This window comes from Corylus avellana, chromosome 1, assembly GCF_965113065.1.
Source record: "Corylus avellana chromosome 1, dhCorAvel1.hap1.2, whole genome shotgun sequence".
Classification (NCBI taxonomy): domain Eukaryota; kingdom Viridiplantae; phylum Streptophyta; class Magnoliopsida; order Fagales; family Betulaceae; genus Corylus; species Corylus avellana.
This window is the reverse complement of record NC_142490.1, coordinates 9,788,380-9,814,122: the sequence shown is the minus strand read 5'-3', so window position 1 is coordinate 9,814,122 and position 25,743 is coordinate 9,788,380. Positions and strand designations below refer to the sequence as shown.

At 37.1% G+C, this 25,743-nt stretch overlaps 1 protein-coding gene across 1 annotated transcript; it reads right to left on the bottom strand.

The window, feature by feature from the left end:
• Positions 1-724: 724 nt before the first annotated feature.
• Positions 725-12,499, bottom strand: LOC132169043 (uncharacterized). Its single transcript, XM_088512331.1, has 2 exons — positions 11,979-12,499; positions 725-1,460 (listed from the first exon to the last, which is right to left on the bottom strand). The coding sequence occupies exons 1-2, from the start codon at positions 12,458-12,460 to the stop codon at positions 1,199-1,201; spliced, it is 744 nt and encodes a 247-aa protein (XP_088368457.1). The 5' UTR covers positions 12,461-12,499; the 3' UTR covers positions 725-1,198.
• Between the last annotated feature and the right edge of the window lie 13,244 nt (positions 12,500-25,743).

The following is a 25,743-nucleotide window of genomic DNA, read 5'->3' as shown; positions in this document are numbered from 1 at the left end:
TTTCGCATACCTGGCCTCTGGGTTTAATTTAATCAAGGATTATTGAAGAAAAAAAAAGTATGAAAAAAGAGTTGCTTATTTTTCCTATAATCTTCTCTCAAAAATTAACATGCTTTGCGTAATTTTTTTTTTTGTGAATTTTCAGAATATTTCAATGTTGAAATATTCTTTATTAGTACTGCTTTTTGCTCCTCTTTCTTCATCATTCTTAGGAGTATTAAAGCTTAGGTCCGAAGAGTGAACAGAAAGTCTGGGATTTCGCCCAAAAAGAAATTACTTTGCAAGTAGAAGTAGGGAGTTCGCTCCCACAAACCCACTTCCTCCTTCACAATTTGGGTGGTTTTCTCCCATAAGAAAACCAACCAAGAATATTACCGTTCGAGAAAGAATATTATTGGAAAAATTACAAATTTTTTAAAATATTACCATTAGAATAAGACAAATATTCTTAAAATAGACCATTAAGAAACACAAACATTCAAAAACATAAAAGTTAAAGAAATAATAAACAAATCTTTGAAAAATAATATTTAAATAGAATAGTGAAAATGGATTGTTAAAATAATAAAATTGTTGTTGGTGCTTTAAAAAAATGAGTTGTTAAAATAAAGAAAAGTGTACTTTTGGTTATTTTGGTGAAACGGCTAGAAATGCTCTTATGAGTGGTTTTGCTATATAGATCTCTTTTTTTCATTAATTAATAATAATTACAATTGTAACAACATTTGGGAAAGTCTCTCTCTAGTTCGGCATCAATAGTCATTTAATACACCATATAAGGTACGGGGCAGGCCAGTTTGGTCTGACACTTGACGGTGTTCTGATCAAGCACAAGTTGATACATGACCCACCACCACCACCACCACCACCACCACCACCCACGCATATTTTTCTTATTAAAATGAATACAAGAAACAATGCATCGTTACTATATTCTCACCATTATACATTTTCTCATCACTTTACCTTTTATTTAATGATGATGTGCATCAGCCTCATTCTCTCATTATACGAGTATATAACATCGAGATCGAAAATACCTTGATTATGCACAAAGCATTGCCTTCCAAGACAATCTTACTCTTGCTCTTGCTCCTCCAATCAGAGAGACTCCTCGCCCCAAAATTATTGGCCTCTTTCTGCTCAGCCAACAGCTCAAAACCTATACAGATAGAAAGGTACTCAACAATTAGGAGCCCTACCTCATTTCCTCTTCAATCTGAACTTGAGCTATAGTTGCCTTCAGTGCAGCTCTTCTTTTAGTTTGAATTTGGCGAACGCATTCAGCAACTAGGATATGGAACTTTGGAGCAAGCTTTTTAGTTGAAGAGATATTAAGACCACCCCTTTTCAGGGCTCGGATGAGATGTTTTTCTGCAACTTGCATATGAGTGGAGCAGAGAAGAGGAACTGTGGATCTCAGTACAGGCTTACAACAGAGAATAGGCCCTGTCTGTGTACTGCATATAGGCAAACATATCATTAACAAAACATTATGATTACAAGAGGAATATCCAATATAGAGAGAACAAAAAGAAAGCCAGTTTGAAATTGAAAAACAAAAATATTGGTAGTACATATCCCATCTAAACACACGTTTCTGATATATATATATATATATATAGTTTCTGATATTACAAAGCCATCAACCCAGAGAGTCAATTTAGTAAGCTGGTAACCATCTAGTTCACCAAACCTGGACTTCCTAATTTACAGTATATCTCCACTTGACATTGGGAAAACTCTGAATTTAAAAACTCAGCACCAAAATTATCCATCTAACTCACTGCTCAATTTAGCAGTATAGTATCACTAACATACATCTCATTTTGTGATTCTTGTCCATCAACATTTGCATTGTGAACTAAAAGCACAAACCTATTGCATCTTTGCAAGAGGTCCAATCAAAGTTGACACATCACATGATACCCGGGTAATTATGTGATTTGAAACATACTTTAATTATAATAACTTATATTATCTTCATTTTGGATTCAAGAATTTACAAGTGGATTCTAGGGCCCCTGGTGGATTCAAGGGTTTTTATAAACTCTAGATGTTAGTTACAAAAATGCACTTTTTTTTTGTCTGATTGGTAACTGACACATGCTCTAATGGGAGGATGTGCAGTTAAGAGCAGGAGCTTATTGTCTCACTACAACTATACATCACTTGACTAATCTTCAACAATAAAACAGCAAGAGCAATCACTGACAAGAAAGGAGCAGTAAGGCAAAATAAAAAATTGAAGGACTGCCTAATGCAGTCTATATATGTAGATTTTTTTTTTTTTTTTTAAGTAATATATATGCAGATATATTGATAAATATAGGTTTTATAATATAGTACTTATTAACAAAAGTCAATATTTTTTTTTATCAATAATTCATGCTTGCTAACTCTTTGACTCTTACGGTTCCCCACATCCAGATACAATCATACAACTAAAACACACAACTTCAAGGAAGTAAGTAAACTGGCTAATCCAGATTTGTTTTGGCCAGCAAGCTCAAGGCTTTGACAGTTGATTTAAGAAGATGGAATGAGGTCTTTGGTGATGTTGGGAGAAAGAAAAAATTCCTAATGGAAGAGGTATGTGCTTTTGATACAATTGAAGTGAGGGCTTTAAGCAACAAGGAGAGAATGAAGGTAGAATTTGCGAGCGAGTTAGAGAGATCCATTCTTATGGAGGAGGTGAGTTTGAGGCATAAATCTAGGGCTTTGTGGTTATGGGAAGGTGATAAGTGCACAAAGTTTTTTCATAAAGTGGCCAACTTCAACAGGAGGAAGAACTCTATCGATTCCTTGTTGATTGATGGCTCACTTTCTACCAACTGTGTGGAGATCAGCGAACACATTATCCAGTTTTACAAAAAGTTGTAACTAAGCAATTTAGCCGGCAGCCTTTGTTGGATGGGATTTCCATTGATTCTATCAGTGAGGTGGAGGCTACTTGGCTGGAGAGAGTTTTTTCAGGAAAGGAAGGTGTGGGAGTTTGTGAAAGCTATGAATGGAGATAAGGCGACAAGCCCTGATGGTTTCTCTATGGCGTTCTTTCAAGCTTGCTGGGATGTGTTAAAAGAAGACATTATGAAAGTCTTTCGTGACTTCTATGCTAGAGATAAGTTCGAAAGAAGCCTTAATGCTACATTCATTACCCTTATCCCGAAGATTCCAAGGGTTGTTGACATCTGCACAATTATTGCTAAGATTTTAGCAAACATGCTTAGGATGGTGTTGGAGAAGATTGTTTCAAAGTCACAGAAGGCCTTCATCTAGGGTAGGCAAATCCTAGATCCTGTTCTTATTGCTAATAAATGCCTTAATATTAGAATAAGATATGGGGAGCTAGGTGTACTATGCAAGCTGGACTTATGAAAAGCTTATGATCATATTAATTGGGAGTTTCGGTTGTACATGCTAAGAAAGTGTGGTTTTGGGGAAAAGTGATATTCCTGGATAGCTCATTATATTTCTATGTTACGATTCTCAATGTTGGTTAATGGCACTCCCACTAGTTTTTTTAGTAGCTCCTGTGGCTTGAGACAAGAGTACCCTCGATTTGTATGTCATTACGGTGGAGGCTTTGGGTAGAATGATCACTGATGTGGTGAGTCGGGGTAATCTGGCTTCTCTTGATGTAGGACATGTGTGTCCCCACCCCCAAGAATAAATAGTTTACTTTTAATCCTTTCCCTACTAGGAGTATATTTGCTTTTCCTATTAGAATTATGTTTACTTTCCCTACTAGGATTATGTTTACTTTCCTACTAAGATTAGATTTACTTTCTCTACTAGAAGTAGGTTTACTTTTTTCTCCTAGGATTTCTCTTCTATAAATAGGCTAGCTTATTATGTAAAACTCAATCAATTGAATTATAATCAAATCAGAGAATTCTCTCTCAAATACTCTGCGGAGTTTTATTTTTTTTTTAGCCTGCGGGCTTGTTTTATCTTTTGGGTAGAAGACGAAGACGCTTCTCCTTGCAGAATCAAAGACGCTGCTCTTTGATTAGTTACCTTAGTCTTCCGCTACGTCAGTTGGTATCAGAGCAGGCTTTATCCTGATCATGACCAATCAGCGCAACGGTGACGATTCCCTTAACGACGCTGCTCGTGACAGGGAGGCTCCTTGGAGAGCCGAATTCCAAGAGCTCCAGCAGATCCAGCAAACGATGCAACAGGAGATACGACAGGAGATGCGCCAGATGCGGGAGATGATAGAGCGCATGCACATAGGTCCTAATCGTAATCACAGGGACAATGATGCCCATGATGACGATGGGATCCGAGTAAGGCCTATTCCTCATCAACCACTTGCACCCATAAACCGACCACCGGCCTATGACGATCCTAGTGACGATGAAGACTTTGCTGAAGGAGTATTCGGACGGGACATTGAGGTAGATCGAAGGGGCGAATTACGTAGAGGAGTCGGTCGTGGTGGCACAGGCTTCAGAGGTTATGAGCGTGGTAGAGCTGGCCATATGGGGAATGTCTATGACGGCGCTGGCTACCGGGATGCATATGGAGGGCAACCCAGGCGTCAGGATCTTGCTAGGGAGGAATCCCACGAATACAGAATGAAGATTGATCTCCCATCATTCAACGGGCATCTTCAAATCGAAGATTTCTTAGATTGGGTGATGGAAGTAGAGAGGTTCTTTGATTATATGAGTATTCGCGAGGATCGCAAGGTGAAGTTAGTGGCATACAAGTTCAAGGGAGGAGCTTCTGCTTGGTGGGAAAAATTACAGATTTCCCGAGCCCGACAAGGGAAGGGACCTGTAACTTCATGGTTGAAGATGAAGCGGCTACTCAAAGCACGTTTTTTACCACCGGACTTTGAGCAACGGCTATTCCAACAATACCAAGAGTGTCGACAAGGAGGTCGGACCATCCAGGCGTATGTTGATGATTTCTATCGCCTATCTGCTCGGAATGATCTCATGGAGACAGAGGATTAACAAGTTGCAAGGTTTATTGGTGGACTGCGTGTGGCAATACAAGATAAGGTTTCTATGCATCCTGTCTTTACTTTGAATGAGGCAGTTAGTTTGGCAACCCGAGCAGAGAAGCAACTGGAGAGGCCTAAAGCAACAACCTGGGAGCGAAACCCGAGTGATTCGACGAGACCAACGCAGGGTCGGGGAAAACAACCTCTAGTCCCGACTGTCACACCAAGTCAACCAGTGACTTCCACGGGAAAAGGAGCCAGTAGCAGTTCAAGCACCTCGAGACAACCAGCCAACAATCCATACGCACGGCCCAATCTAGACAAATGTTTCAAATGCAACCAACCGGGACATAGGTCGCATCAATGTCCCCGGAGGCAGATGGTAAACTTGATCGAACCTGAGCCAGAGGGAGGGTCCGAAAATGGAGATATTGATACACCCGAGTATGAAGAAGAGGAGTTGGCTGACGCTGATGAGGGAATCCCACTTTCCCGATCCTTGGTAATTCAACGTTTACTCTTGACACCGAGGCAAGAGGATCAATCTCAAAGGCACAAGATTTTTCGTACTCGCTGCACAGTCAACCAAAGAGTATGTGATGTGATTATTGATAGTGGTAGCGGGGAGAACGTAGTGTCGAAGGAGATGGTTTCAAAGTTGGGTTTGAAAACTGAGAAGCACCCAACTCCATATAAGATTGGATGGATCAAGCGGGGAACCGAGACACTAGTAACCGAGAGATGTCGTTTCACATTTTCGATCGGTAAGCATTACTCGGATTCTATTTTGTGTGATGTTGTCGAGATGGATGCATGCCACTTAATCCTGGGAAGACCGTGGCAGTTTGACGTGAATGCCCAGCAGCAAGGAAGAGCCAATGTCTACACTATCTTTTGGGATGGTCGGAAGATAACATTTCGACCTTTACAGGAAGTCAAAAATTCTACTTATTCTAAGGGAAAGCCGGTCCTCCTATCCACTGGATCAGAATTTATAGAAGAAGTTAAGGAGGCCCGAGACATCATAGCATTGGTGACCAAGGGAACCCCGGGCTCCGTCTCACAAGAAGTTCCTGAGATAATGCGACCGATGTTAGAAGAATTCCAAGACATCATGCCTGAAGAGATGCCCGAAGGACTGCCGCCCATGAGAGATATCCAGCACTATATTGACTTAGTGCCGGGAGCAAGTCTCCCGAACTTGCCACATTATCGAATGAGCCCAAAGGAGAATGCTATTTTGCAAGAGCAGGTAGAGGGGTTAATTCGGAAGGGACACTTGCGAGAGAGTATGAGTCCATGCGCAGTACCGGCCCTACTTGTACCGAAGAAAGATGGGAGTTGGCGAATGTGCGTGGATAGCCGGGCAATAAACAAGATCACGGTCAAGTATCGGTTTCCAATTCCCCGAATAGGTGACATGTTTGATATGCTATCTGGGGCTAAGATTTTTTCGAAGATTGACTTGAGGAGTGGATATCACCAAATCCGTATACGACCGGGAGATGAATGGAAAACTGCGTTCAAGACTAAAGAGGGGCTTTATGAGTGGATGGTGATGCCTTTCGGCCTTTCGAATGCACCAAGCACTTTCATGCGACTCATGAATCAGGTACTGAAACCTTTTATCGGAAAATTTGTCGTTGTCTATTTCGATGATATTCTTATCTATAGTCGCAACCCGGTGGATCACATGGATCACGTGAGGAAAGTGTTGGAGGTTCTCCGTGAAAATAAGTTGTTTATCAACTTAAAGAAGTGTAGTTTCATGATGGATCAGTTACTCTTCCTCGGATTTGTAGTCGGTACCGATGGAATCCGAGTGGATGAAGAGAAGGTGAGAGCAATCCGAGAATGGCCCACACCCAAGTCAGTGGGAGAAGTAAGAAGTTTCCATGGGTTAGCAACTTTCTATAGAAGGTTCGTTCGGAATTTCAGCAGTATTGTAGCACCGATCACCGAGTGTATGAAGAAAGGAAAATTCAATTGGAGTGAAGAAGCTGAGCGAAGTTTCTCAATCATCAAAGAAAAGCTATGCACAGCACCTGTACTTGCCTTACCTGACTTTGACAAGCTGTTTGAAGTTGAATGTGATGCATCAATCGTCGGGATAGGAGCTGTGTTATCTCAAGAAGGGAAGCCCGTAGAATTTTTTAGTGAGAAGCCCGGAGAAGCAAGACAGAAGTGGTCAACATATGAGTTGGAGCTTTATGCTGTCTTAAGAGCCCTCAAGGTGTGGGAGCACTACTTGATCCAACGAGAGTTTGTCCTCTATACCGACCATCAAGCATTAAAGTTCATCAATAGTCAAAAGAATTTGAATCGGATGCATGCTCGGTGGGTTTCTTACATCCAACGGTTCACTTTTTCTCTCAAGCATAAGTCGGGAAAACTAAATCGTGTAGCTGACGCTTTAAGCCGCCGAGCTACCCTGCTGATCACCATGAAAGCTGAAGTGACTGGATTCGAGTGCCTAAAGGAGTTATATGAGGAAGATGAAGATTTTGGTAAAACCTGGAAGCATTGCAAGGCGGGGCAACCAATTTCTGAGATACATATTCAGGAGGGGTATTTATTTCGTGGGAATCGGCTGTGCATTCCGAGGAGTTCCTTGCGGGAACAAATAATCCGAGAATTACATGCTGGAGGTTTGGGTGGTCATCTGGGAAGAGACAAGACTATTGCTCTGGTAGAGGAACGGTATTACTGGCCGCAACTGAAGAAAGAAGTAGGTAATTTTGTCCGACGATGCCAGACTTGTCAGGTCGCCAAGGGGCAAACCCAAAATACGGGATTATACATGCCTCTACCAATACCAGAAGCATCGTGGGAAGATGTATCCATGGATTTTGTATTGGGTCTCCCGAGAACCCAACGAGGAGCAGATTCTATAATGGTAATTGTGGATAGATTTTCCAAAATGGCTCACTTTGTTGCTTGCAAGAAAACATCTGATGCAGTTCAAGTGGCCAATCTATTCTTCCGAGAGGTGGTTCGATTGCATGGAGTCCCAAAGTCTATCACTTCTGACCGAGACACCAAGTTCTTGTCTCACTTTTGGCGAACATTATGGAGGCGGTTCGACACAGCATTGAACTTTAGTAGCACGAGCCATCCGCAGACGGACGGGTAGACAGAAGTTGTTAATCGAACTCTAGGTAATTTACTTCGATGTATTGCAGGTGACAAACCGAAGCAGTGGGACCTGGCTTTAGCTCAGGCTGAGTTTGCCTACAATAACATGGTGAATCGATCTACTGGGAAGGCACCATTTGAAGTCGTCTATGGAAGAACTCTGAGACTTGCAGTAGATCTTGCAACTTTACCTAAGCTACCCGGTGCAAGTGTGGCAGCGGAGCATTTAGCAGAACGGGTGAAAGCTACCCAAGAGGGAGTTCGTCAGCATCTGGAAGAATCCTATGCTAAGTACAAGACGGCAGTAGACAAGGGTCGGCGATCGAAGATTTTTCAAGAAGGAGATCTTGTGATGGTGTATCTACGCAAGGGGCGACTGCCAACTGGTACTTCTGGAAAGCTGAGGAATAAGAAGTATGGTCCATGCAAGGTACTAAAAAAGATTAACGACAATGCATATGTCATCGATCTTCCAGAAGAAATGGCGATATCCTCAACATTCAACGTGACAGACATTTTTGAATATTTTCCACCAGAGGAGTCGGAACTTAACTCGAGGACGAGTTCTTTTCAAGAAGGGGAGACTGATGTAGGACATGTGTGTCCCCACCCCCAAGAATAAATAGTTTACTTTTAATCCTTTCCCTACTAGGAGTATATTTACTTTTCCTATTAGAATTATGTTTACTTTCCCTACTAGGATTATGTTTACTTTCCTACTAAGATTAGATTTACTTTCTCTACTAGAAGTAGGTTTACTTTTTCTCCTAGGATTTCTCTTCTATAAATAGGCTAGCTTATTATATAAAACTCAATCAATTGAATTATAATCAAATCAGAGAATTCTCTCTCAAATACTCTGCGGAGTTTTATTTTTTTCTTAGCCTGCGGGCTTGTTTTATCTTTTGGGTAGAAGACGAAGACGCTTCTCCTTGCAGAATCAAAGACGCTGCTCTTTGATTAGTTACCTTAGTCTTCCGCTACGTCATCTCTGTAGGGACAAGGTTTGAGATCTCTCACCCTCTGTTTGCGGATGATACATGATTTTCAGTTGGGCTAACCCAAACGTCTTCATCCTTTGCGTTGCTTGTTTTTGTGTTTTGAAGCTGTCTCCGACTCTAAGGTTAAGTTCCTATGGGTAACGTTGTTGATGTGGATGGGTTGGCCAAGATTATGGGTTGTGGGGTTTCCCCTTTGCCTGTGAAGTATCTTGGGAGTTAGAGGCTTCCTATAAGGCCAAGTCTATAAGTTGGTTGGCTAGTTGGAAAATAATGTATTTGTTTAAGGATGGTAGGGTTACCCTTATTAAAAGTACTCTTTCCAAGTTACCTATGTACTTAATGTCTCTCCCTCCTCTCCCTGAGGGAGTCGCATGTATTGAGAAGCTTCAATGGGATTTCTTATACGATGTTGGATCCTTCTACAGTGTCTTGGATCGCAATGATGGCTCTCAGTTCCCTTGGAAGAGTGTGTAGCAGATTAAAGTTCCTTTGAGAGTGACCTTTTTTGCTTGGTCGGCAGCCCTAGATAAGATCCTTACCATAGACAATTATTCATAGGTGTTGTATGTGTAGCGGGAATGGGGAGTCTATGGACCATCTTGTTCTCAATTGTGAGGTTGTCGTAGCCTTATGGGATGTTTTCTTCAGTTGTTTTGAGTTGTCTTGAGTTATGCCTAGATGAGTGGTCTTCTATGCACATTGGTGGACTATTGGTAGAGCTCGGAATGCTATTGTGTGGAAGCTGGTGCCTTCTTGTCCGTTGTGGTGTTTTTGGAGGAAAATAAATTATAGAAGTTTTGAGGATAGTGAGAGGACATTGAAGGAAATTATAACTTTATTTTTCTACACTATGTATTTTTGAACAGCTGCTTTTGTTTTTCTTTTGGTGAATAGTTATCAAGAGTGCCTTGTTCTCTTTTCTCCTTCTAGTTAGGTGTTTTCCTTTGTATACTTCCTGTGTACCTGGAAACGCCTTCCGCTTTTAATGACATCTTGATTACTTGTCAAATATAACTAATCCACATTGGAAGTCATGAAAAAGAATGCCACTCTGAAAAGGAGATGTACATTAGGTAAAACTTGTATAAGACAACCCAAGACTCCAAGAGCACCGTAAGGAAAAGAAATTGCATTATATGTTTGTCTTAATATATTCTTCACAGTTGTCAACATCAGCTTCTCCCAACCTTCAAAGCCTCTTCTAAACTTATACTTCAAGTTACTTATCCCTATCTTTCCAATGAAATCAACCATATTTCTAGATTAGGGGGAATCACACACTAATCAATTGATAAATCAACAGAATTCAACTCAACATATTTTCTGGCAGTAGCAAAGCCATTTTTTTGGGAAGGGGTGGGGGGGGGGGGGGGGGGGGGAGCATAATAAATTTCATAGAATACACCATCATGGACTGATTCTCTTATCTCGCACAAAAAGGGATGCAATCCTAGAAATATACTGATAAAAATCTGGAAGGAAAAACAAACATTTGAAATTCAAAAGACCAATAAACTACCAAAACTTTTGAGTTGGAGAAACAACTCATAGCCGTGGTTCAATCATAAAGAGCATACAATTAGAATAACTTTAACGTCAGCATGGGTAATTCACATGCCTCAAAATTCTGTGCATTCTCTCTCACCAATTACACCATATGATAAAATACATAAGGGAAAACTAACTTCCAAAATACCAATCAATTTTTTTTATAAAAGAAAAAAAAGCTCATCTTCCTTTTGTAGCTACCCAATCTTGTTTATAGTATTTGAGATTCACACCATAATTTTCATAGATATGCTCAGATTCTTCCCTAATGAATCGTGAATCAAATGAATACTCTAGCTCTAATATTCTGAACACTGAGCAAAGTAAACCACAAATTCCAAGATCAAGATACTTCTTCTAAAAGAAAGATCTTTAGTACAATATCTACATGAAGATGTTCTACACTAATTCTAAAGCACCAATGACATTATAGCAACTCTGGGGACCCAGAAATACACTCATTATTTCTCTCACATAATTCTTGACCCACCCTCCACCACACTAACTAACGTCAATTCAGCACCTGCAATCGAACAAATTTAACCTCAATCCCGTTTATCCAAACTATTTATTGTAGCACTATCTACTGCCACTTTGGCATTCTGATTTTTATGCAGTACCTTCATCCTTTTTATCATATAGAGGAAAAACAGAGTAGATGCTAAACTTAAATAAGGCAAAATCCCCAACAAGCAAGTCAACCAAATACCAATCATTTCATTTTTTTTATCAAACCAAAGAGAATAAAGCAGTAGCAACCAGTATGTAAAAGGGTGGGATCCCCCACCCGGAAAAAATAAAATCAGAATCCAATACAGCAATGAAACCAAACCTCTAAGTCTGACAATCACAAACCTTCTATATCTTATGCTTCAAATCCAACTGTTACAGACTAGTAGTATCAAACAGATGAATACCTACCCAAAAAACAATATCAAACAGATGACCCAAAACATAACTCTCCCCCTTGTCAATTTCTTTCTCAATCAAAGGGGAAGGTAAAACCAACACCCCATTTAAGTCCAAATCCCTCTCCCTCTCCCAATCTCTCCGTTTGTGTGTATTAAAGTAACCTTTCCTCAGATTTCTCACCAACCAAACAACCATAATCACCCTACACAGAACACACACAGAAGCGTATGAAAGAATATAAACAAACCCATGAGGTTGATTCTTGTTGGCATTTTATTATTCCACAAGATTCATCACCTTTATTTCCATGAGACAAGCCAAACCCCCCACACAACGCACCTCCCCAAAACCAAACACTAACCAACACCACCATCAAATTCCCAAAAACCCCCAAATAAATCCAACACATAAATGAAAAATATTACCTCTTGATGCAATAACTGCACCCCTTATAGAGCTTCTGCTTGGAATCCGAGAGTATATGCGCGTGGCAGTACCTCGTCAACGCCATGGCCTTGGCCTTACACCCAGTCACCTCACACCTCCTGATCTCCATCGTCTCCGTCGCCTCCTCGTCGTCGTTCCCTCCGCTCCCCTCCCTCCTCCTACTCTTCTTACAATCACCGTCCTCGTCCTCGTCCTCCACGTCCTCGTCCTCCTTGTACGGGCTCTTCCCGTACATCCAGTAGTACTCCTTGTGCTTGGCCTTCAGCTCCTCCATCAGCGCCCAGTAGTGAGCCCTGTAGCAGCGCGCGAGCTGCCTGGCCCGCCGGGATCGCCGCTTCAGGAGCTCCTGCCGGGTGAGGAACTCGGCCGTCGCGAGGGGCGAGTCGAGTTCCGAGTCGGCGATTCTCATGGGTGAGAGAGGGGGAGAGGGAGAGGAATGAGAGGGTTTGGACTCGTCCATGGCTGAGTCGGTGACTGAGTTGTTAGGGTTTTAATTGGGTTTTTGGCTTTTTGCCCAATTTCGTGTATATTAACTGAATGAGGAACTAAAAGAGAGTCGGTGAAAGAATTTTCCTTTTTTTTTTAATTTAATTAATTAAGTCGACAATGGTTTTGAGCCGGAAAGTATTGATGGTGTATTAATTATTATTATGCACTTTCAGTTCAACCTTCTTTTACGTGTCAAGATTTGACTTAAAAGCTTATGGAAAGCACTATAGAGAATATTTCTTAAAGAAAAAGGTCACTGTTTTAAGGAAACTTTAAAAAATAATAATAATAATTAAAAAAAAAAAATTCACATACTTTTATCAAAATTATTACCTAATTGAATTGATAATATGCTCCAAACTTTTAATTAGGACAATATTAAATTAAGCTCATCTCCCGTTCAAATGAATTAGAGAGATTCCAATTAGTCATATTTTAGGGGCATTTTTGTCACTCAAAAAGTAAAAAAGACAAAATTATCCCTCAAATATAATTCATTAGATACTCTCTCGTTCATTTGAACTAGAGAAGATCATGTTCCGACAATATTACCTCAAACTAACAAAAAATAAGTAATGCTAGAAGTAACTCTAGTGTTCATCCAATAATGATATGATTTTTAAAATCACCATTAGGCTTGTGATTGATCATTATTGAATTTTGATCAAATTATGATTTTAAAAGTTATCTCATTTTTAGATAGACACAAGAGTAACTTATATAATTACTCGCAAAAAAAGTGACAATGTTCCCTAAGGCCAATAAAAAGACAAAAATAACCCCAAATATTTGTAAATTAAACAAAAATACTCCTATAAATTCAAAAAAAAAAAAAAAAAAAAAACACACACACACACACACACAAAAAAAAATTAAAAATTTCTGCTCCCATTTTCAATTTTTTTAACAAAGATTTTAGACTTAGTTTTTTTAAAAAATATTTATTTTAATTTTATTAAGAAGGGATATTAACAATTTTTTGTAGTTTGGGAATATATTGTTGCAATTAAAAGTTTAAAGGAACATTGTCAATTGACTGGTAGCTTTTGAGAAACATATAGACTTCCCTTTTTTTGTTTTTGTTTTTTCTTTTTTTGAAGTAAAAAAAAAAAAAAAAATGGTTTTGGTTATGCACAACTTGCGCTTTGCTCTACTTTTCAGGGGTGGGTGTAATGCCCCTGCACTGCACAAGATTATTTATAACAGAAAACATAATAAAATTTTAAAAAATATAATGAATTATGAAAAAAATGTTATAAGTAAAGAAATATCCTTAATTAAAGAAAATTAGTATTATAAAATAAGAAGCAAACAATGGAAACCAAAATTATACACATACCTAAAATATAATAAAAACATATTAATAAATATCTAAACTACCGAAATTCGGGTGAACCGATCGATCAAAACTCAAAGAGCGATCGATCGATGCCACATCAGCATCTTATCCACAGCAACCGATATATCGATACAAACAGCCTATCAATCGATGTCAGAACTGCAAGCGAAGATAACACGTTCAAAACTTGAAAAACATGGGAGCTTCGATATAAAAACCCTATATGTGACAACCCATTTCATAACCTTTTTTTTTAAAAAAAAAAAAAAACAAAACAAAGTCTTATGTACCATACATACATCTCACAATAATATATGAACATGAACTCATAACATCAAAGTTCCATAACCTTGCAGCGAAAGCATCAACACAAGGGGAGTAAACACAAGAGAGAAATTTTTGCCAAGAAAGTATTTTATAAAATATTGAAATATTATTATATTTATTTTTGTGTATCCATTCATAGAGTTTCTCCAATCTCATCATTTTATCTTCCAACAAATTTTTAGATGGTGATGAGCATAATGTAGAAGACCGAGTAACCAGTAAGCCAGAAGGATATCAAATCTAGTGTAAACAAGATGAAATTGGAGAAAAATCAACTTATTCTCATTGAATGAATCTGAATGCATAAGCTTACATTATATACTTTGTTTTCTTACACAATAAACAGAGTATGCGATTGTGTAAACAATTACAACTGCTAACTAACTTACTAACAAATTAACTATGTTAACCAACTTGAATACACATGTTAATTTAGTCAGCATCATCAGCTAGGTAAGTTTGTTAATATGATGTTACTCCCCCTCAAGATGAAATATATCCAATATATTCATCTTAGATAAGAGATTATGAAACTATGCAAAACCAAGTGGTTTAGTGAAGATATCAGCTATCTGAGAAGTTGAAGATACATGAAGAGTGTGAATGAGACCGAGCTAAATCTTTTCTCGGACTAGATGACAATCTATTTTGATGTGTTTTGTGTGCTTGTGATAGATTGGGTTTGCTGTTATGTGAAGCACAGCCTTGCTGTAACAAAAGAAAAGTATAGGTTGTGGATGAGGGAGTTGGAGATCTTTGAGCAATGCAAACAACTATGTCACTTCATAGCAAGTGGATGCCATATAACGATACTCTGACTCAATAGATGATCGAGAGATAGTCTGTTGTTTATTTGATTTATAGGAGATTAACGCAACATCAAGAAATACACAATAACCAGTGATGGATTTGCGGGTATCTAAGCATCCACCCAGTCAGCATCATCAAAAGCCTTCACTCGAAAATGTGAGGAAAATGGAAAAAATAATCCTTGACCAGGAGAATTCTTTAGATATCTCAAGATTCTGTGAGCAGCATCTAAGTGTGGTTGCCTTGATTGATCAATAAATTGGTTTAGATTTTGAACTGCATAAGCCAAGTTAGGACGTGTGATTGTGAGATAAATCAATCAGCCAATGAGACACATGTAGCTAGTTGGATCTTCCAACAAATTGCAACTATCCTTAGATAACTTTAGGTTTTATTCCATGGGGAATTTCGATGGTTTAGAAGCCAATAAACTAGAATCTTCTAGAATCTCCAATTAATACTTCTGTTGGGATAGTGATATGCCTTTAGTTGATCTTGCTACCTCTAACCCATCGAAGAACTTCAATGTCCCCAAATTTTTGAGTTTGAACTGCTCATTGAGTGAGGTGATGAACTAAGTAATGGCTTCAGAATCATTACTAGCTAATACAATGTCATTAACATATACTAACAAAGCAATAAAGGCAAAACCTTTAGTCTTAGTAAAGAGACTATAATCAGACTTTGACTAAATGAAACCTTGAGCAATCAAAGTGTTAGAAAATTTGGAAACCCATTGCCTTGAGCATTGCTTCATGCCATACAATGATGTAGTCAACTTACACACCTGTAACTCCCTCTTGATGCCAAAACCAGGCAGGACATTCATATAAACTTCTTCATCAAGATCTCTATATAAGAACACGTTGTTTACATCTAATTGATGTAAAAACCAATTCTTAGTGGCTGCAGCGGCTAGTAGACATCTGACTGTAGTAAGTTTAGTCACATGAGAAAGTATCATGATAGTCTAGGCCTTCACATTGAGTATAAACTTTGAATGGGCTTTATATCTCTCCACACCTCCATCAGCTTGAAGATTAATCTTGTAAACCCACTTACACCCAATTGCTTTCTTTCCAGGAGGTAAAGTGGCTAAAATACAAGTATTGTTGGCTTGCAAAGCAGTGAGTTCTACCTTCGTAGCTTCATGTCATTCAGAGGATTTGACAACTTGGTGGAAGAATTTTGGTTCAGTTTGGGAAACAATGGATAGATTGAAAGCTTTATAAGAATGTGATAAGTGATCATAAGAAAGAACATATGAAAGAGAAAAGGGAATCCGTGCATTGTCATTGTCAATCTCATCATCATCAGTTGATTTGGATCAAATAAAATCGATTTGGATGAAGAGGCAAGTTGACAATGATAATTCTGCAAATAACCAGGGGTTTGTCTAATGAGAGTGGATTTTCTAAAAAAATTATTTTGAATGGAAGATGAGGTTTGTATGTTATATGTTAGAGTATTATGATCAGAATGTGATGAATGGCGATCAAAAGAATCATGAGAAATTGTTTCATGATGGATTATAGGGATCTAGGTGTGGAATGATCATCATTTAATTGAGTTGCTTCACGATGGATTGTGGAAAGTGTAGGATTGAAGTCAACACCATCATTGTGATAAGCATCATTAGATAATAGAAGTAAATTAGGGAGTAGTTCAGTAGGTTGAACAAAATTTCCATTTGAATCACAATGAAAATCATTTGATGCAAAAACAAATATATATTCATGAAAGATGACATTTCTCGATATAAAGATAGAATTTGTGTTTATATTAAGAAGTTGATATTATTCCATGCCATGTGGGGTAACCTATAGCTCAAAGTTCAAAGTTGGTCTTATCCAGATAGAGTGGATGCAAAAGCTAAACATCTAAACACTTTTAGATGAGAATATGTAGGGACTACTGAAAACAACAATTCATATGATGATTTGTTAGATAGAAATGGTGATGGAATTCTATTGATCAAATAAGTTGCAGTTAGAATGCAATCTCCCCAAAATGAAAGAGGTAAGTTTGATTGAAACTTTAAAGCTCTAGCAACATTAAGTAAGTCTTGATGTTTTCTTTTTACAATGGAGTTTAGTTGAGGTGTCTCTAGACAACTGTGTTGATGTAAAGTACCTTGATTTGATAAAAAATTCATCCATGTGAAATTTTACACAACTATCAAATCTCAAAGTTTTAACCTTATGATTAAATTGTGTTGCAACAAGCTTAAAGAAGGACTGAACAAGAGACCTAGTTTGAGATTTTTGAGTCATAAGATGAACCCAAACGTATTTATTAAAATCATCCACAATGGTAAGGAAGTAATGTGGACCATCAATGGATTGTTTAGAAAAGGGATCCCAAATGTCAACATGAACAAAATCAAGTTGAAGTTTTTAAATTTTATTACTCACAAGAAAAGATAATTGTTTCTATTTTGCCAAATGGCAAATATTACAAAATTTATTTGAATCAATGGAAATAGAAGGATCAAAGGTGGTGTTTGGCAAACAACACTAAACACCACCACACTATTCATCTCATTTTTCAAAAAAATCAACATCAAAACATTCTCACTTTTTATATCACATCATTAACTTTTTATATCACATCATTTATTTTTGGGAAAACTTCACTAAGGACTCTCAAACTTCCACCCGTTTTGAAATACCCCTCCTGAACTTCAAAATCTCTCAATTTAGTCCCATGAACTTTCAATTGCTTTCAATTTGGACCTCTTCGTCAGATTTTAAACGTCACATGACGTTTATATCCCTGACTTTTGTATAAAATTTCAACTTCTAAAACGTTTTTTTTAAAAAAAAAAAAACAAAAAGCATGGATATTTTGGTCTTTTTCTGAATTTTTAACGGCTAAAATTAATGGAAGTGTCCAAATTGAGAGCAATTGAAAGTTCAGGGGACTAAATTGAAAGATTTTGAAGTTCATGAGGGGTATTTCAAAACGGGTGAAAGTTTGAGGGTCTTTAGTGAAGTTTCCCCTTTATTTTTTTACTACTATTTAAATTAAAAAAAAAATCACTACAAAACAAAACTTTTCCACTTTTCAATACAACTTTTTCACTTTTCTATACTAATTATTACTCATTTTTTTCCTCACCAATCATGAACAGTGTATTGTAAAGGGCTTGTTGTTTACCAAACAAGGCCTAAATTGTGCAACAGATTTATTATAAAAGTTGACAAATGACCTAGCCGATAATGTCATAAGTCTATGGAATGATCTTTGAGATAAACAGAAAAAATCATAGATTGTGCAGTAGACTTGGTTGGTGGTTGCGTCAAGTAAAACAAGCCTTCTCTTTCCTCACCCACTCCAATCATTTTCACCTGACCAAATTTTGTATAAATTAGAGATTGTTAATGAAAATGATGCATCATTTGAGATGTTTGATCAGTTTTGTAGAAGAAATAAGGTTGAAAGAAAACGAAGGTACACATAACATATCCGTTAAAATAAGATGTTTTGATATTCTAACTATGCCTATGTGTGTGACAGAAACCAAATCACCATTAAGAAGTTTGACAGAAGTAGAAACAATTGTATTGACAGTTGTAAAGAGAGTAACACAACTGATCATGTGATCAGCTGCACTTGTGTCAACAATCCAAGGACTATCCTTTGGATCTATCATTTGCACTGAGCCCAAAGATTTTTCATAGCTCGCTTGACAATATAGTAAGCCAAAGGCTTATCAAGAAACTGACCAACTAGAGAAGGTGACCATTTCAAGATGCCTTCCTCAATAGCTTCCTTTGGAGGCTTCACAACAACTCTACCATCCTCCCGAGAAAGAGTAAAATAGTGCAACATTCCAAGAGACTTCTCAGATCAAAATAACTGCCTCTAGTCTTGAGCTGGATTCTTATGCTCAATTGAAGCCTCACGAACACCTTCTGAAATACCCTCTTTAACACTAGAGGCTTCCAAATTATGTTAAACCTCTTCCTTAGGAAGATCAGGACTAACCTCAACATCATCCTTATTCAACTCAACAGCAGGAGAGCGGACAACAAGCAACCATTGAGCATCCACCTCCAAAACATTCTCCAATTGAGCTTCACAATCCAGAGACTCACAATTCTCCTCCTCACTCAATTCTATATCGCGATCTACAGATCGCGAAGCATCATCCATAGCAACCTTAACATCCTGCAAAATCACCTTTGAATTCTTTTTCCCGCCACGACCTTTGTTGGCTCTTCTAGCCAAAATTCACCAATTGAGCACTACACCACCTATGAATTGCAAGCACCAGTAGTTTTTCGGCACACCTCCACCGGAATCACAATCATCAAAGATGTCATTCGCCCTCACGCGTAGAATAGAAAGAGCGCGTAGCTCCAAAACGTAGGAAATCCCAACCAACTTCAGAAAGCTTTAAAAGACTGATGCCACGTTAGCAAGGTCCCAAAAATTCTCCCCAATCCCTCTGTGTTGGACGAGGGATTTTACTTAAAGTTGTAATTCAATTTTCAATATTAATTTCCTGTGTACTAGGGTTGCGCCCCTTTGCACTTATTTAATGATATTGAAATTACTTATCAAAAAAAAAAACTCTAATATTGATTTTCCTTGTTTGGGCTAACAAGAGAGTCATTTAAAAAAAATCTGTGGAGTAGTTTTAAACTTTGGATATTTCAAGCACAAAAAACTCTCAAGTTTAAATTCCATAGGAGGTGGCGTTATTGTGAAAATTCTTTTATTCTATTCCCATTCTATGTTGCTCTTCATTTGAACACTGCTACCGTTATTGCCACCACTATTGTCATATTCATTACCACCACTTACTATCACACCACCATAACCTACTGTTGCCATTGTCACTATACCATGATAGTATAACATGCCATCTCCAAGTTATTATTGCCACCACCATAATATGGGCAAACTAAAAAGAATTTTCTCAGTTTTGGTTTGGAACCAATTTCCTGATGGGAATTAATACTATATTAGATGACACTTATACTTTCAATTGTTTTAATGTTGCTAATAAGTATAAGATTGATGATAAGTTAGCAGTTTCTTGTTATCTTTCCTAGACTGGCAATATTGCATTTATTGATGTACTGATATGGTTACCAAAGCTTATAGTTGTAGATAGAAACTAATTTCATTTATGGTAATCACAATGTGAAATGTTGCACTGGTTATTAAGTCAATGTACTAAGATAAGTTCGTAAAAGCAGCTAAGAATTATCTTTATAACTTTGTAAGCAGTTTATGGTTGTTGTTCTTGGGGTTTATATGAGCTTGTATCTTATGCATTTAATTTACATAAGACTCTTTATTTTTACCTTTTCCATTAACTATCTTCTCTTATGACGTAACTCATTTTTTTTTTAAAAAAAAATTAGGTAAATTATAAAATTATTTGTTCAGATATACTATTTATTGGATGGTTTCATCATTGGACAACATTGAACCCATAATGCTTCTTTGACAACTACAGTTTCTCACCAGATGTTTAAGTTTCTTTCCTCTTTTTATTAGTAGTAATTTTCTTTGTGTTCCTCAATAATTGTGGTTCCTTTGTGGATATGATTTAACTTCTCTGGCCCTGCTAGTGCCTGCCTAGATCTTTGTTTATTGGAATCATTTCCTTCTCTTTTGTTATACTTAAGAATTAGAGCCTAAGTGCTTCATTCTAGGGAAATGATTTATTGAATAATCCTTAAGTATGAAAATATTTTCTCTTACATATGCCCATGAAATGAGATTTCTATAAAGCATTGGCTGAAATATGCACCTGTCACAATATTCGATGGAGAGGAGATTAAGGTAATGATCTCGAATAAATTTATATTCTGAAAATTTGTTTTTTATTTCATTCTTTGTAGGAATGAGAATTCACTTTGATTTATAGTATGTTTGGATTGAGGGAGGGGGAGGGGGAGGGGAAGGGGTGGGAGACTCGCCTTTCTTCTGTTTGGATTTATTTTTAGGTGGGAGGGAGAGAGGTTTTGAAAGACATGTAGAAATGCTGATGTAGTCAAGTGAAGATTCTAGGGTATAGGAAATAAGAGTTCGGGTTTGTAGGGATGGGAAATTGTTGAAATTGTTTAGGGAATTAAGGGCTTGCATATCTGGTTGCACTTTTGGAAATAAAAAATCCATACAATGAAAGCATAAAATAACTACTAGCATCACACTAGTAGGTTCCTAGGAATCACTCATTGTGAAAGAAAGCATTACACTTAGGGTTTGAGAGAAACTCAAAGCGAGCCGTCAAAATGTTGGTTATGTGTCCATAACAATATTAGTCATTATAATGCGTATATAAGCATCTCAAATAATCCTAATAATGCTCAATTCTAACCTTTGAAGCAAATTAATTTGGACAACAAATTATTACCAAGTAAACAACTGACAAAAAATTCTTACTAATTGGACCCACAAATAATTTAAATTTAAATTTCAGCACTACTTTCAACAGTGTTTCTACACTGCCAAGATCATTAGTAAAGTAGTCACACTTTAATCTAAATCCCACATTGGAATCACATTAAATAAAGACCACAATTTCAAATAACTTTGGTTTGAAAAATTGCTTTTCTGAGAGCTTCTTGCTACCTTCATCAAACCTCTAAACAAAAAGAAGGGATAACTATTCATCTCTTCTCCTCTTCTCCTTTCCCTCTTCCCCTTATCCTTTCCTCTATTCTCCTTCCAGACTCCCAAGCTTTAACAAAGTGTCAATTTATTGTTATTATATTGTATTATCGTTTTATTCACATTGTTATGGGCACTTGATTTCTTTCAGGTGGTGGTTCTATGGTTGGTGCTGTCAGTGGATCTACTCAACTTGAGCCACTGGTTATGGGAAAGCCCTCAACTTTTATGATGGACTATTTAGCAAACAAGTACATCTTTCAAATGCCTTATTCTCATTCTCCATACTGCTTTGGCTATAATTAATCCATGACTTCAACAAATACTACTCACCAAAAGAAAAGAAAAAACAAAAATGGCTTCAGCAAAACTTATATCAGAGCTTTCAAATTGCCTTTGCAGTCCACATGTAGACATTAGCATTACTGCATTTATTGATTCAAAAACTTCTTGTGCCAGATTCTCATTCTTAATCTGCATAGTCATCAAGTATGTGATCTCTAATTGATTGTCATAACCATGGATTTGGCATTCTCAAGTCATAGATATGCATGGTTGAGGACAGATTAGATACAGATATTCTATTTGGACAAAATGGTGGTTGTAAAACGCTTCTTGTTCTCTCATGTAACTTTGTGCCTTTGTGAGGTTCATCTAGGGGTGGGAGTCGAATAATTTGGTTACAAAAATGGGGTTTTCGCATTTCGCACCGCCATTGTCGGTAAAGTCGAAATTTTCACCAACTTATTCCGCCAACTTTTTATTCTGTTACCGAATGACAATCGGTAATGTTGGTTAAGTAATATCGGTCAGTAATGTCGATAAGCAAAGAAATGAAAAATTGGTTGGCAAAGTTGGTCAGTAAAGTCGACTCAGTTAGAAAATGTTATTCTCCCTACTGAACTGAGCTTGTCAGAAATAGAAAAAGTCTACCACCTACCGGCCATCGGTTAAGCGGTGTCGGTCGGTTCTCGGTCAATTGGCAGTCGATAATTGGTAGGCGGTTAATTTGCCCACCTCTAGCTTCATCTACTGTCATATGAAATATGATTATCTTGTTGCCTTTTTGTCTTAACAGGTGTGACTACAATATCAATGCTGCAGAATCCAAACAACTCCATACAACCTGATTTCTACACCAGCAAGATTTCAAATTTCCTTCCCCGCAAAGCTGCAACTGTATGATAATCACATATTCTTTAGATCCATGTGTTCATTATTTCAATTTTTAATGATGATCGTGAATATTCAAAAGCCATCAACTTGTTTTCACTTTCACAACATTTTAGAACTAGACAGTGATAGCTGCAAAGACTACTTTCTTTTGTAGTTTCTGAATGTATGAATGTTGGAGTTCTAGTCTAGAATAATATCTTTAGGCTCTCAATCGAATGGGGACAATGTTTCATGAAACGGAGATTACTAGTTTGAATATCTCATTCCCCCTCCTCTTAGGTCCAATTATTTATAAAAGTGTAAATAAAATATCTTTATGAAGTTTGATTCTCCATTTGGTTCTTGAGAAGATGAGGGATCTTATAATTATGCTTAGATGCTTATGAGGCGGATGTGTAAGAATTTGGGAGAAGATTATAATATAAACATCAAACAAAAACACTAACCTCTGGCAATTGTTGCTTAAGTACTTGAATTGAATAATTTAGAAATTCAAACTTGAATGTTTGTTGAATTCGCAATCCTAGAACTCACAATATATTGAAGAGTAATAGATAAGAGTTTTTAGCTTATCTGTTTCTCACGTTCATGTTGTGAGTGATTCATGTTGTGATTAATGTAGAATCATAGGTTTATTTATAGATAAACCAAGACCCTTATCCATAATAAAAAGTTGCTTCCTTCCATCAAGGGATACAATATTTGGTGAAATGAAATAACCTTTCACCTTAAGTAGTTATTTGTATATTTAATTATCTAAAAGTTTCAGTTTAATAAAAACTCTCTTAATATAATATAATATATAATATATGTGACATATGAATCATTTTTAATCTCCTGTGGGGGTGGCCAGGCCACCCCGATTTGGCCATTGCTCGGCCACCCCATGGCCAAAGTTGGTGGTCGGGCACCCCCATTTATTTTTTTATTTTTTATTTTTGTATTCTTGTATATATATGGACAAATAGGCGTTTTTAATAATTTTTGTAAGAGAAAACGAAAATTATTGACGGGTTGATCACATTGCGATTTTTTTATACTTTGTACATTGCCAATTTTTAAACATTGAAGGCCAAATCAAAATTCGGGTGAAACTTTGAGGGGATAAAGTGTAATTTTTCCTAAAACTAAGCATATATATGTGGCTTACTTCTATTGTAGGGGTTGGCATGGGAAGAAACTAGAGGAAGAAGAGGATATATATATATATATATATATATATATCCATGAAATCAGGTAATATATCCATGAAATCAATAAGACCAGTGTCAGTACTGATCAATTCATCTTTTACTTTGTGAGCAAATAATGAAGGCAATCCGTCAAGAAAAGAGGTAATATATCCATGAAATCAATAAGACCAGTGTCAGTACTGATCAATTCATCTTCTACTTTGTGAGCAAATAATGAAGGCAATCCATCAATAAACTTTTCTTTCCAATAAGGTTTTTGGCTATCAGACCTCATCATAACACGGGAAAGAAAAACATCTTGATACCATCTATAGTCAGGCATAGTAGGGCATCGAAGATTATTCAAATAATCAGATATACGAGAAGTAATGTTGGAAGGAGTTCCAACAAAATTCTTGATAATTGTATAAATCAAAGTGTTAACACCATCAGGTTCACCCATACCAACTTCCTCGTTGAAAATGGGTATACCTTCTTCATCACATTTTACTGCTTTCCTGATCTGGTTTCTTCTATCTTCAGTGAGATAATTATCCCACCAATTTCGAAGGGTTCCAGAAAAACCAGTAGCAAGTAAATCCACAATATCAGTCTGGCTTTTACTGTGGTTTGAGATATAGGCATTAGCAACCATGGCCATATGATTCATCTTGTTGAGCAGTTCTTGCTCAGACAAACCATCAATGTTCCATTCATACAATTTATCAGCAGAAACAGAAAATTGAGTTTGGAGAAAAAATATATATATATATATATATATTTTGTGAAATTCAATACAAAGATCAAAATACCCTTGTACCATAATTTCTATCACCAACATACTCTTTTAACCGTAACAAGCTCTTCTAACACTCTCCCTTGAGCTAGAACATATATATCATATAATTTTAGCTTTGAACAAATAAACTTCGACTTCTTTTGATATAAGAATTTTGTAAACATATCAACTAACTGGTCTTCAGACTTCACAAATGGTGTAGATATATCTCCTCTGAGTATCTTCACTCAAATAAAATGACAATCAACCTCAATATGTTTAGTCATTTAATGAAAAATTAGGTTAGAAGCAATGTGTAAAGCAATTTGTGTGGTGACCCGCTTAATTAAACATGACTAATTTTTTTTTTTTTTTAAACATATTATGGATGAAGTGAATTGTCATAGTGGCATGACAGTACCATAATATGTCGTGAATCTATGCGTAAACTTAATAGACAATATAAATAAGTCTTATAGTAATTTATGCATCATATCTCACTATTTATCATTGTCCATATCATTGCAACATAAACTAATCATCATTAGACATAACACACATTTAGAGTTGATATGTACATCTTTGCCACATGCAACATGAGCCATATACAAATTAGCATTAATTTAGACAAACATAATATGTCTATACAAAATGTAGACTAATAACAAGTCCGACAATGCCAACTCCGGATAGACAACCCCACGACCTGCTATAGTTGTAATACCCCAAAAATTGTTTACCTATTTTGGAGGAAATAATTATTTAAGGATAACAATGGTACCCAAATCAGCCTCTCGTCCGTATCTTCAACAATGTTGCGGAGAATCCACCCACAATAAATCCGGATCCGAAGAAAGACTCAACAAAGACATTGAGATTAGGGGTGGGCAAAATAATCGCTTACCAATTACCGACCGCCTACCAACGACGACCGAATCGAAATTAGCCGTCAACCGACTTTTGTGGTAAAAAAATGGGTATGAATTTTTTATACCAACGTCGGTTCGGTTCGGTTAATC